Source organism: Aythya fuligula, chromosome 10, assembly GCF_009819795.1.
Source record: "Aythya fuligula isolate bAytFul2 chromosome 10, bAytFul2.pri, whole genome shotgun sequence".
NCBI classification, from domain to species: Eukaryota; Metazoa; Chordata; class Aves; order Anseriformes; family Anatidae; genus Aythya; species Aythya fuligula.
Genome location: NC_045568.1, coordinates 9,160,359 through 9,173,830, shown reverse-complemented (window position 1 = coordinate 9,173,830; position 13,472 = coordinate 9,160,359). Strand labels below are relative to the sequence as shown.

At 44.3% G+C, this 13,472-nt stretch overlaps 1 protein-coding gene across 1 annotated transcript in view; it reads left to right on the top strand.

Moving 5' to 3' along the window:
* Positions 1 to 358: 358 nt before the first annotated feature.
* The window catches only part of DCAF1 (DDB1 and CUL4 associated factor 1), a 49,965-nt gene continuing 36,851 nt past the window's right edge, over positions 359 to 13,472 (top strand). The window contains exons 1-6 of the mRNA XM_032194155.1: positions 359 to 398; positions 4,514 to 4,631; positions 8,949 to 9,025; positions 9,749 to 9,822; positions 10,811 to 10,924; positions 12,821 to 12,958. Of these exons, the coding sequence (XP_032050046.1) occupies positions 4,522 to 4,631; positions 8,949 to 9,025; positions 9,749 to 9,822; positions 10,811 to 10,924; positions 12,821 to 12,958 (513 nt within the window). The 5' untranslated portion in view covers positions 359 to 398; positions 4,514 to 4,521. The remainder of the gene's footprint in view (positions 399 to 4,513; positions 4,632 to 8,948; positions 9,026 to 9,748; positions 9,823 to 10,810; positions 10,925 to 12,820; positions 12,959 to 13,472) is intronic.

Sequence of the window (13,472 nt, the reverse complement as noted above, 5' to 3'; positions counted from 1 at the left end):
CAGCCGCAGGCCGGGAGCCCCTCTGCTTGCTGTGCCCCCCCTGAGCCCCACGCCTGGGCTCAGCCCTCACTCGCTATACCCAGCAGCTGCGCCCGCAACACCACCTCGGGAACTACAACTCCCAGCCTCCTCCGCGCCGCTCACTGCGACAGAGCGCATGCGCGGAGTCCCCCCTTTGCGCAGCGCGGACTCAGTTTCCCATCATCCCCCCGCGCCAGGCCTCCCCCTCCCCCCCCCTCCCCGCGCCGCCGCCGTGACGCGCCCCGCGCGGTGACGCGCAAAGCGTGTGCCCGCCACAGCAGTCGCGGCCGCCGCGGGGAGCGCGGGGCCGAGCGCAGGGGCCGGGGGCAGCGGCGGCGGCGGCGGCGACCGCGACCCCGGAGGGGGGCGTCGGGCAGGTAAAGAGAGGCGGGAGGGAACAAACGGGGCCGGGCTGGACCCAGCGGAGCCGGGTTGGGACAAACGGGGCCGGGCCGGACCTGGGGTTGAGGCCTCCGGGCCGGGCCGGGCCGGGTGAGGGGCGCCTGAGGGGGGTGAGGGGGAGGTGGGGGAGGGGCGCGCGGCACGGCCCGGCCCGGTTCGGGGCCTCGCGTCCTGCTCTTCACCACCCCCCCACCCCCCCCTCCCGGCCGTTGTGCCGGGTGGCGGCAGCAGGGGGCGGCTCCCGAGCCTCGTGCCCGCCCCGGCAGCTCGGGCACGGCGCCGGGCCTGCGGGCAGGGCACGGGGCCTGGGGGCTTAACCAGGCCTCGGGGGTGTTGTGGATGTGAAGGCGCTCGCAGCGCTGCGGGAGGTTTTGAGGGGGGTGCTGGAACAGCGGGCAGCCGGGGGTTAAAGGGGGAGGGTCAATAAATAGGGACTCCCCCCCCGGAGCTCCTCTCAGGTGCAGTAAGGGAATGGGATTTCTGTTCCCCATCGCTCGGGGAGATTGGGGTGATTGGGGCAGGCCCCCTTCCCGCAGCGAACCTCAGCGCTGACAGCTCGTGACGCTCCACGTTAACTTTGGCATGGTTGTTCCAGGCTCAACAAGTTGAGGCAAATAGCTGACTTGCACCTCGTCTGTTTAAAGGATAACTGTAATTAGTAGAAGAGGTTTTTTTCTCTTTGAAGAATTCTTCACGTTAAAGGACAAACAGGTTTGCTGATTCGCTTGCTGTGCGTTTGGTTAGGTTCCGATTGCTGAGTTGTTAATTCTCCCGTATGGGGTTATAGCGATTACATTGGATTTCCCACCTATATCTTCTCCTTCACTGTACTTAAACTCATATTTAGGTAGAATATGGAAGTTGATTATTTAAGCCAGGTCAAGCTATAGTTACTAGAACTTGAGTTGGCTTTATACATGTGGGTGTACAAATCCTCTTGTAATTTTTGTCCACGCACAAACTTAAACGTGCACTCTTTCTACAAAGATGATTAAAATTGTTTTTTTTTTTTTTTGCTAAGTTAGTGTTTCTGGTTTTGCTATGTGACTCTTATTTGACTCTTATTTTCTATTTAAACCAAGGCATGGATTTTCAGCTTGTTTCCCAAGTAACCAAGTTGTCTGTAGACTTTCAGATTTAACAAATCTATTTTCACCTAAGCGTTTTTAAGTGTCAAACTTCTTATCTGTACTGTTCAGAACCTTACAGTCCTTCTCGTGAGCATGACATGATCAATAAGTGAGTGGCCTGCAGTGTTCCTGTGGTCAGTGAGGAACAAAAGGGTGAAGCTGAACTGCTTGAACTGTACTGAGCCCTTATCGAGGTCTGTGGTCAGAGGCCACTGGGAGTCTTATTCCTGGGTTGTGCAGAGGTGTCTGAGGCTTCATGTCAGTGCTTCCAACTTTCATCAACACTTTATCCTCAATAACCTTTTTCTCTTTTCTGTCAAGCTTTTACATCTTCGTTCGGAAGAGTAAAATGTTCCCAAAAACGCCGCTGTGATGCTGGAATGCTAACTGGTATTTGGCATTAAAGCGGCGCCGTGTGCTGCCCTGTGTGCTGACAGAGGTGTGTTGATTTTTAGTGCGAGTGTTCACAGTGAGTCACTGCCAGGGTTGTAAATGTTTGTCCTTTGTCCAAGTCAAATCCCTTGAGTAACTCCTTGGTTTTGTTTACACCGGTTCTATCGGATCTAAATATGACGTTTTGTCAGCAGTAGTTTTAGGAAAAATAAAACATTACAACCACTGGCCTATTAGATAAAGTAGTTGAAATTTGTAGTAGAGGGTGATTTTTTCAGAACTTTTTTTTTTGTTGTTGTTTTGAATGATGGATTTGAGTCCATCCCTGTTCTCCTAGTTCCTGGAAAGCAGTTCAAGGTTGTGTGAGTTCAGCAGCTTGTCCAGGGGAAGCAGAGCTCCCCTACAGGCCTTCCTGGCCAGCAGGTTGGGGACATCGGTGACATTTAGCAGTCAGTTCGTGCTGTTTGTGGTCTTGTCCTTTCTGCAGGGTTCTTCACTTTGGTTTAAGGTGGGATTCTTGCCAGAAGTGAGCGCGGCAGGAGTCGCTTTGATTCTTGTACTTCCAAAGGCACTCACCTGCCATAATATTCCATCCATGTAGATCTTACAGCTCCGGAGGTAGGTTTCTGTCGTTGCTGCTCCTGGCAGCGCCACCTGGAGCAGTCAGATCTCTTCAGGCACACCCGTGTGGAGGGCGGCAGGTCTGTGCTTTAGGTTTATTGCAGGGAATGGCTGTGTACCCACACCGGCCGTTTGGACACAGGGTGTGCTGTAAGTGAGGCGATGCTGCGGGCTGCAGGGTACCCAGGGCTGCCCCGCGTGTCCCAGGGGACAAGGCGAGCGTTTCCCTGATCTTCCTGGCTGGAAACTGTTCACCTGTTGCTGGTATTGCTAAAGCAGAGCTGCTCACTTCCTAGCTGGAGCAATTAGGAGTTGTTAGGGGGAGCAAGCTGCAGTGAGCTGTTCTGCAGGTTGCTGAAGAGCCGGTACTGGCCTTATGCAAGCTCTGGGGTCACAGGGTGTCTTTCTCTGCATGCCTCAGGTATAGAAGGAAGGTGGAGGCATGCTGAAACTCAAATGTTTTTTCTGTGATACTTCAAAGCTGAGAAATACTGCTGGCAAGTATTGCAGTGCTGAAAAATGGTACGGACCTTCCTGAGCTGGGGATAGCTTTCCTTGTCGGAGGTGTTGCATTGTCCGTGTGTGCACGGTCTCGGTGTGCTTTGTTGCCTGCACTCAGGGAGTGCTTTTGCCAAAGTAATTTCTGCACGTGCATCAAATTTCCCAGTCTAATTCTACGGTGAACAAATAGTGAATTCTCTAGATAAGATTGTACTGACTTATCACTCAGAAAACATCACCTTTCTGTATGCTTAGGTGTTTTTTTGTTAGCATATGCTCATTTTAAGCACTACTTATTAAAGTAGTGAACTTCCGACTCTACCTTATCGTTGCGGGGTTATTCTCAGTCTTTGGGTTGATGATTTTTGCTCGGTTTGTGCCTATTTTCACTCCAGCTGGGTGGCCTTCCCTTGGAGGCTCCCCCGAGCTGAGCAGCCACGGTACGTTCCTGCAGAAGCACCTATGGGAAGGAGGCAGAGCTGCAGGGAGCTTGCCCGTTCCCTGGGTGAGGAGAGGCTGCCAGCTCCCAGTTGATCCCGGGGAGCTGATCCCTTTCAGAATGAACCTGCTGCAATTGTACGTGTAGCTACGTTGAGCTGTGGTTCTCTTCTTTGGCTGATTCCTGAATACGTATTTCAGGGGTTTATGCATATAAAACTGCCCCAAAAATGGCCTGGCTGTATTTAACAAGGTTTTAGAAAGTTCCCTCTCTGCATCAGTTGTGACAAATGGATATTTAATCTTGCAGCAGGCAGATGTTGGCCATATGACAGCTAATGAAATGCTTGAATGCTTAAGGGCATGGCATTGTTTTGAGACTGATCGTGTTCTAGTTTGATCTGTTGATGTGTCAGTGATAAAAAAAAAAAAAAAAAAGTCTACTAGAAGAAAAGTTGACACCTGGAAATTTGGCGGCTTAAACAGAACCCCGAGTGAGAGTTCCCGTTGTGAGATGGTACCCCCACAAGGCACTCGGTGCTTTTGCTGCTGTCCTGCGGGTCACAGGCCACATAACCTGCAGTCTGACTGTAACTTGCTGCCCTCGCTCTGCTGTTTCATGAATAAATCTTGAGCAAGAGCAGGGGCCTAGCTCAGGCCTCCCTGTGGAGGTGGGGTTGAGCAGCTTCGGTGCCAGGCGCGTGGCGAGGCATGTGTGCTGCCCTCGTGGTCAGGGTTGGCATGCGCCAGTTACGACTTGTGCTCTGTGTGCACGCATTCTTTATTCTTTAGGCAAAGCACCAGGAGGAAACTTCCAGCTTTTCGGGTGAAGTTCAGTGCTTTTTTGGTGCTTCTCTTCCTCACTCCTTGTTGCTGAGTATTTACTTGCCTCTTCCAAGTGGCTTTTGATCTTTGATTTAGGTTATTTCAACGAATATAGTAAAATTGTGTGGGATTTCTTGCTCATCTTCCTGCTTATTTTGTTGTTGCTTCTTCTGCTGCCTTAGGCTAAGCCATGACTTCAGGATCTGGTCATGTGGACTCCAAGGCTGAGCTCACTACTTTGCTGGAGCAATGGGAGAAAGAACACGGCAGCGGGCAAGACATGGTGCCTATTCTCACCAGGTGAGTTCCATTACATAAACTCCTAAATCTGAATATCAAAAGTTACCACAGAGCAGCTTTTACCATGTTTGTGCTTGAAGTTTTTACGTACCCGATAAACTGTTGGTAATTAACTTTCTTTGGCTAGAAAATTGAACTATGACTTCAGTGTTTAATTTTACATATGACTTAAGAATTTGATATGGCAAAGATCTTGAGCAGTCTTCTTCTAAAACATAAATTTAATTCTCTGGGTTAATGAAAGTCTGGGGAATCATTACATGGATGAAATAACTTCAGGATGCGCACCTGAAACTTGTGAAATGTTGATGGAAACAAATCTACAAGAATGTTGTTCCTTCAGAGTGGTGGTACGAGGTTTGTGATGGACCTGACATTGGTCAGTTTATGCACCATTCATTAGAAGGCATCTTCTGCTCCAAGAGTATCCGTATTCTGCTCAATTGTATTTGTAGTTTCCTAAGCCAGGCCTCTCTGGGATAGACTGGTAACATCCTTGCTATAACTGGAGCTCCGCAGAGGTTCCACCCACCTCCTCCTCACCCCTCTGCCCTCAGACCTGTAGCCTGCCTGCTCCCCGCAGCAGGACTTACTGTGCTCACTGGCCGTGGGGAAGGATCCAGGTTTTGGTATCGCACTGCTCTGCGGTGGTGGGATGGACACTTCAGTGCACAGATTCTGAGCTGGCGCTGGATGGAAATAGCAGAAATCTGCTGGAGCTTCTTTGCACAGATCTGTGTCGTTCCTCACCTTGTGGTTGTATCTTGTTCTTTTGACTATATTTTAAAAATAACAGTACGGAAGAGGAAGATGGGCAGCAAAAAGATGATCCTGAACACTTACTGTGTAGGTCTCCTAAAAATGAAGACACGTTTTTTGTGTTTCTTTGTGTATTGCTATCTGATTTATGTCTTGAAGGACACATATGTGACACTTCCAGGCTTTTTGTTGCAGGCACGAGCACCAGAAATTTAATATATTCTAAGAAATATGAATTCAGCATGTATTTTCTTCCGTTGATAGCAGTCTGGCACTCCTTACTCCCTCAGCTCCTTGAGTTCCCTACATTATTTATGCCCAAACAAATCTGGTAGTTCTCCTTTGGTTCTGCTGAAGGGTTTACGTGCAGCAGGCAGAGTGACTATGGGTGGTAAGAGCTGGGGCATTTTGACTTCAGTGGAGGTAACACAGATTGGTTTAAGGTAGAGATCACAAGGGGATTGCAGTGCTTCAGGTGTCAGTGGAAGCTGTCTGTCTGTTTGGAGTCCTGGGTTTTAGATATGGCATATGTTTAAAAAGAATTTGCTGGAAGAGGTGCGAGGGATCCTCCCCAGCTGGAGCTGGTGTCTGGAGGCCCAGCGGTGTTCCTGCATGTTGTTTGAGACTTACGGCAGAGGAAGCTGTGGTCGTGCTTGTTGGTGAGTGACGTTTTTCTACTTCCTTCTGAACTAGTTAGAGGAAAAACTTCCCTGTGTGGACGGGGGCCTGTTAAAATGTGATTCAGAGGCAGCATATGTGAGAGTGCAGCAGTGTTTGGACAGTAACAGGAACACTGAGGGGTCGTAGGCCATAGGTGAATTATTGCTTCTAAATAAGCCAGTTTTCTGGGTTAACAAACTCATGTGTCAATCAAAGAAATTGCTTGGGAAGCAGTGTCAGCAAACAGCAGATTTTTCAACAAAACAAAGATACTTTTCAAAAAAATTGTGAATTGAAACCATCCTGCAAGAGCCATGGTTTGTAGGGTGGGCACAGGTCATGTTGAACTGTATTGGAGAGTCCTGGGGGTTGGATCCTTCCCAGCATCCCAGGAGCCCCTTACGTAAAGGGACTAACGCAGGAGCTCAACATCTTATGTTCTGGCATCACTTGCACAAATGATGGCGCAGAGCAGCATTAGGGCTCTTTATGCTGTGCCATTTACATCAGCAGGAGTGTTGCAAGGTTTATGTACTTCTGTCTACTTCCTTCTCCATCCCCAAGTTGAGCCTTATGTTTGTGGCAAGTGAAGATGAGGATCTGACAGTTCTCAAAGACTCTCTGCGAAGGCAGTTGTAAAGGGCTTGGCAAAAAAAAATAAAAAAGCCAAAAGCAGGAGCGAAGACCACTTACTGCCTGCATAGAGACTAGATCTTGTCTGCAGATTCAAACGGGCAGAGAGCTGATATTTTATCGGGTGAATAAGGGAAATCCTGAAACCTGAGTGAAAGCCCAGTGTTCCTGTGAATTGTTTTTTGTTAAAGCCCTGTGTGTCAAGTGCCTGTTTTAAGAGGTGGGAATGAGCTTTGTTGGTTTGTCCATCCTGGAGTGATAGGAGAGTTGAATAAGCTGTTGATCTAGACAGATTCATCCAAGTCACTTTACAGTTACTCTTTGTGTGCTAGGAAGGTATTATATGTGAGCTTAATCTTACTTGTTTTCTATTTGAAAGTCAATTTTAAAGAGGCAATGCTTTATTTTGATCAAATGATTGTGCCTAATTGTCTCAACAAACAAACACTCTGTAATCAGTGATTTGTGTGCCTGTTCTGTCTAGGCTGTGATAATGTTGTCATCCCTGGAACCACTCAGCAGCTTCAGCTGGCACGCTGCTTGGCTGCCTACCTAAGCAGGACGGACTGATGGGAATGTTAAGCTCACTGTCTGTGCTGCTTGCCAGTCCTTTCTGGCACACGTTCAGCATGCTGATTATCACCTGAAAAGAGCGAACAAATCTAGGATTCAGGTTCCTGACTCCCAGTTGTCTGGCAGCAGGTACCCCTCAAGCTATTAGATCCCATGAAAAAAAAATATAAAAAGAGGAGCTGGCAGCAGAGTGTTTAAGTAACCAGCTTTTGCCAGAAATCCGTGAGAGCTCGAGCTGTGCCACCTGTTAGCAAGGGATGCAATTTGCATCTCTTCACATTCGGGCTTACTGAAAGTAAATATTAGAACCACACAGGGTAAACAGTTTGAAAGTTAATTCTTGTATCAGAGACAAGCAAGGAAGTTCTTTGCTCATCCCCAATAAGCTAATTTGGTGTTTCTGCAATCTGCGCAGGCTTCATAACACCTTCTGCCCTTCTGGCAAGTCAGCGTAGTTCACGGAGGTGTGGATCTGAGTGTGTGTTTGTCTCTGATTGATCCTGGCATCACAGGATATTTTTCTGGAATTAACAGGAATGAAACAGAAGTCAGTGGCCTTCTGTAAGTGAGATCCCCTGCGAAAGATGAATATTTTTCCAGGGATTGCTGCAGCGTTCCAGTAATTTTCTGTCCTCTATTAAAAAAACAACAAACACTTGTCTTTAGGTCACTAGCTTGTAAGGTCTGTTGATGTAAGGTCTCACCTCTGCACAGCCTGTGAGTTCTGCACCCCTCTTTAGACCTCAGTGGAGGGGAGGAAATCAGGTTTTATACTGAGGAAATGAGATTGATTTGCTCGTGTTTTTTGAATGCTGCTCTTTATTTCACCTCAAACTGCTTGTATTTCTGCTTTAACACTTCTTGGAGAAAGATGGTAGAGGACTGTGGGATTATTTATCACTTTACTATTGCTCTCCTTCTTTTTGATTTTGTTTAAATAAGGAAATTAATTACTTTTTATTGCTCATTCTAAGTGAAGTGGAGCATGGGATTCTGTTAGACAGGACTGTTTAATGCATTTTGAAGGTCTATGAATAGGAAACTGGATGAGTTTCTACTTGCACTATCCTTAGTAGTAACTGACATGCCAAAAGGTTGAGCTTGTAGCTGAAGGGGTAAGCTTAACAGAGATTGCATAACACTACGTTAAATATTATTACACATTTCTATTAAAAATTAATAGATGACAACATAAATGTTCAACATGACAACATAAATGACAACGTAAGTAGTTCAAATGGGAGCCTCTGTGCAGTCCAAATAGGAAAGAGAACCGAATCACCTGTTCGGGACTTACCCTACTGCAAGAGAGGGGCTGTGATGGTGAGAAGTGCTACTTGAGCCCCTTAGTTCTTGTAGTTCTTCACCATAAGTGTTGCAGAACATCACTGTGACTCTGACATGGGTAAATAAAAGATATTGGTTCCACCAGAGCATCATGCTTGTGCATCACTGGGATGTTGACATGGGTTCAGCATGTTTTGAAGGGTTGGTGAAGAATAAGATACTAGAGGCAAGTCTCTTTTCCTCACTCTTCTGAGCAGACAGTGAAATCCCCTGGTAACACCAAATGCCATTCAAATGGAAGCTGATGAGCTGTTTGAAAACACTGACAAAGAGGCTAAAATGAGCGTCTGTGTGCTGGAACAAGACAGAGCGGATTGGGTTCATTGCATGTTGTTCCTTCTGTAGGATGTCCGAGCTGATTGAGAAGGAGACTGAAGAGTACCGCAAAGGGGATCCAGACCCATTTGATGACCGACACCCGGGTAAGACATTCGGAACAGTTTTGGCAGCACTAGCACAATATCAGCTGGTACCTAGTGATTTGTATATAAAAGTAAGCAAAATCTAGCTTGAATGTGTCTACTGCTGCTCAAGGTCTGATAACTGCTTTTGCACTGAGTCTGTTCTGTAGTGCTGATAACTGGCATCTTTTGATGTTTGCTGCAATATTTTGAGGCCCTGGGTAGAGTTTTGGAAGAGTATTTCAGGGGTTAACTTATGAAATAAGGGTACAGTTGTGTTAGCAAGTTATAGTTGGTTTGATGTACTGGGTGTGAGACAGAGAGGACTGTCTTAGATTATCTTGAATTTGTTGTTCAATAAGTGCTTTGCAGCAGTTTCATGTAGCTTCTGTTGCTTTTTATCTTGTTATCCTTAATTTGTGGGTTGTCTTTTGGGACTGTGTGTGTGTGACTTACTTCCATGTTACTGAGACAGTTTGTTTATATCTTCACCGTCTATAAAACTAACAATGCAGCACTGTTGGACCACTTTGATGTGTTGTGCTTTGACCAGTAGACGTTTTGAGGAGGTAATGCCTACAATAAAAAATGTTAGCTTGGTTAATAATTTATGACTACTTCTATCATTTTCTTTCTGAGAAAGGTCCTGCTAAGTAGATTATTCCACAATCAGTTTGAAGACAGTAGTTTAGTAATGATCTTGAAGTCTCAAATTAGATGAGTCTTTTCCTGCTTCTTCTACAGGTCGAGCAGACCCCGAGTGCATGTTGGGTCACTTACTACGGATACTTTTCAAGAATGATGATTTCATGAATGCGGTAGGTTTGCTCTGAGAACTACCTCTGTCAGGTGTTCCTTACACCTTATGTTTTTTGTTTACTTTGTGCTAGTTGATGTCAGTATTTGTGCCTGTTTAATATTAATTTTGCTGGTGGTGGGACTATTTCTTCCGTAGCAGTGGCTTTTTAAGTGTATTTAAATGCAACTTGCTTGCTACTGTTGAAGTGACCCAAGGAAAGGGGAGTTCATGAGCTGTTCAGGAGTACTGAAATGTGCATGGTAACAATTGAGTTAGTTCTTCTCAAGGTTTATCAATCTCTTTAAAGAAAGTTTTAAAAGCATAATTAATTTGTGTAATGGAAAGTAATACCACTAATTCCAGTGCCTTGTCTCCAAACACTTGGAAATGCTGGACTGCCTGTAAGAGCATCTTATACCAGCTCTAGGGCGCTCAGGCAGAGGATTTAGAGGCAACTCTGTCTTTCCTCTTGTGCTGCTATATTCTAATGTGAGTTAATAGCTAGAACTTCTGTTGCCCTCACCTCAGTGCAAACACCTGTATCAGTACGCGTTTCTGTAAGGGTTCTGCCAGGTTGTTTGCATGTGGCCTTCTGCCTTAAACTGTGAGTGATAAGCAAACATAGATGTCATTAAAGATGTGTATTTTTTCGATATATTTAGCTTTTAATATTTTTTTCAGCTATTAGCTTTGCATATTTACACTATTATTGTTTATTATTATAATTGTTGTTATATAACTTTTTTTAGGCATTAGTCTTTACAAATCACTTCAGGATAGGTTAGTGAACAGCAGATTAGAGAGGAATTCTGTTTGTCAGAGGAATTATTTCAACTTTGGAAGCGCTGAAGAGACCAGGTTAACGGGTTAGTCATTTGTAGGTTCAGGACTTGCATACTGGCACTTCTTGCTCTCTCATTTTGCTGATGTGTGAATTTGTAAGGACTTCAGTGCACCGGTTTTGGTCAGCTGAATTTCAAACCAAGGCTCTTCCTGATCTTCTCTAGCTAGTGAATGCTTATGTGATGACAAGCAGAGAACCTCCGTTAAACACTGCTGCCTGTCGGCTTCTTCTGGATATCATGCCAGGACTGGAAACTGCTGTCGTCTTTCAGGAAAAGGTATTGTTTACACTGATGCTTGGTTTATTAGCTTGGTGTATTATGTACTCCAACAGTTCCTCCCACAGGAGAAACCAGTAAAAAAGAACATTGAAATCCTATCTCTGCGAGACAATCTGTTTAGTCTTATTCATGGGTTGGGGCTTTTTGATGATGGCTTGTTCAGCTGATCAAATCTTGGGTATTCCGCAGCTTGTAAGTTAAAATAGGACTGGTTAAAACAGCAGATTAATGTTGTGGGAAATCTTGTACTTTGAATTGTTGTTTTATAGGCCTATGAATGGAGCAGGCTGTATAGAATGTTAATACCTGCTGGTAGGACTCTCACCAGGTAATTCAGAACTACAGCAGAGCAATAGCATTATTTGAGCTAAATGATAAGCGAGTCATACTTTAACTAAGCAGTCTAAAATCCACGTGCTTCATGGGGATTATCTGGAATTGCAATGGACAGCTGAATCAGACTTCTGTATGTGGGCAAGTGTGGTTTTTGAAGGAACGCACAAAGAGAATAGGAAGTAGGTTTCACTCCTGAGCCCATTTTCTTCATCTGTATAACTAACGTAGTACTTCTCTGAATTTTGAAAATCAGATAATGTGAACTCTAAGGCACGGTAAAAAGGAAGGAATAATGTGCTCCCTTTCTGAAGGAGTGAATTTAATTTGATGTGGTCTTTGTGGTCTGCCCAAAGGCTAAGGCTTTGAGACTTTGAGGCAAAAAAAGCTAAAATGACAGGTTCCCTATTTGTGGAGAATATAGTTTTTGTTGAGGCACAAACTTTGTAAACCAAAATTAAATTTTAAAGGTAAATTTCGCACTTAGGGGCTTTTCTTTTCACCAGAGAATATATAGTTCTATTCTGTTTTTTTTTGGGTTCCTGTGTGTAGGAGGCTTTAGGTCAGATAACAAATTTCTATTTGAAGAGTGTACAATTCTGGTCATAAAGAGGCCCTCTAGCGGCCAATGGCTTTCACATCTCATCGATTTTTTTTAATGACTTAAGAGCAGTTTAATAATAATGCAATTTTAATTAAGTATAGAACAGGCAACTCTTTCAAAATTTGTATGCTGATGGGTCTCATTGAAATTTGTCTATTAATTATTTTTAAACATTTATTGTATTGTACCCGCGGCACAAATTTATGCTCAAGATTCATGTCATGCGAATGAAGAGTTATGATACGATGTTTCAAAATTGGATCGTGATTTGGAGGAAAACGTGTTTAACTTTAACATGTAGTCTTTTAATTGCCTGTTTAACACTTGCTCAGCCTTGTTAAGAAAAATTGTGTGGTAGACTGTTCAAACACTGAGTTTCGCTGTTAAAAATATAAACAATATTTAACATGATTTCCATATGTATGGATTGCTATAACCGCATGCATTCCTTTATTCTCCAACCATTATGGGTTTATGACTGAGGATTTTTTTTTTTTTTTTGGTGAGCAGTAGTGTAAAGACATCCTTTGGCACCAGGTATCTTGCTTGTTTAAGTGACTTTTCAATTTGGCTCTAGTAAGCTGTTAGAGAAATGGAAGAAATTTACCAAAATTCTGTTTTACTGGGTGAAAATTCAGCACCACTTCTTTGAGATCTACTAAATTGCTAGAGTTCTATATTAGCAACCCTTACAGGAGCTGTGAATTTGTTTTTTCACTAATCCTGATTCTAAATATCTAATGCCTGGAAATATGTTTATGCATCTTAAAATACTTTTTTTTTTTTTTTTTGCTTCCAAGTATTATAAGATTTGGATTCATGATGCAATTGGTAGGAAATCTAGCTTGGTCATTACATGGGGTAGGGAGAATTACTAACAGGTGCTTACACTGGGACCGAAGGAGGAAAAATGAAGTGTAATTGTTGGAATTGCTTTCTTATTTTCTTCATTATAGGAAGGCATAGTTGAAAATCTCTTCAAGTGGGCGCGAGAGGCTGATCAGCCCCTAAGGACCTACGCAACAGGGCTGTTAGGAGGAGCTATGGAAAACCAGGATATTGCTGCAAATTACAGGGATGAAAATTCACAATTGGTAATGATACCTCGATGCATGTTTTCCTTTAGAGAACAGATACCTCTTTTTCTGTGTGTGTGTGTGGTGGAGTTCACATTTAGAAATCAATGGATGATTTTGCAGTGGTTGTAATAATATCTGTAAGAGTCAGTAGCTCATGCTTTCCATCCTTTCCTGACCGTGAATTTGCTGAGGAAACTTTGCATCCATTAACAATTGCATGTGGTGGTTTCTATATGGAGCAGAGACATTGGAATGAATGGTAAATCAACACAGGGACAACTTTAATATGAAATTTTATTATAATTAGACACTTTTATTTTAAATCCTTCCCCAGTATGATGTTTATCAGCAATTGAGATGACTTTCAGAAGAAAGTAGGCTAAGCAAATTTGGCTCTCAGGATGGTGCACAGCATGTCATTTACAGTGTGTCAAACCATAGGCTAATTCTTCTAATTCTTGCACAGTTAAGGCCTTTAGAGCAGATGTGAGTCTTTAGCTTTTGTAGACCTGCAATTTTTCAAAGCTGC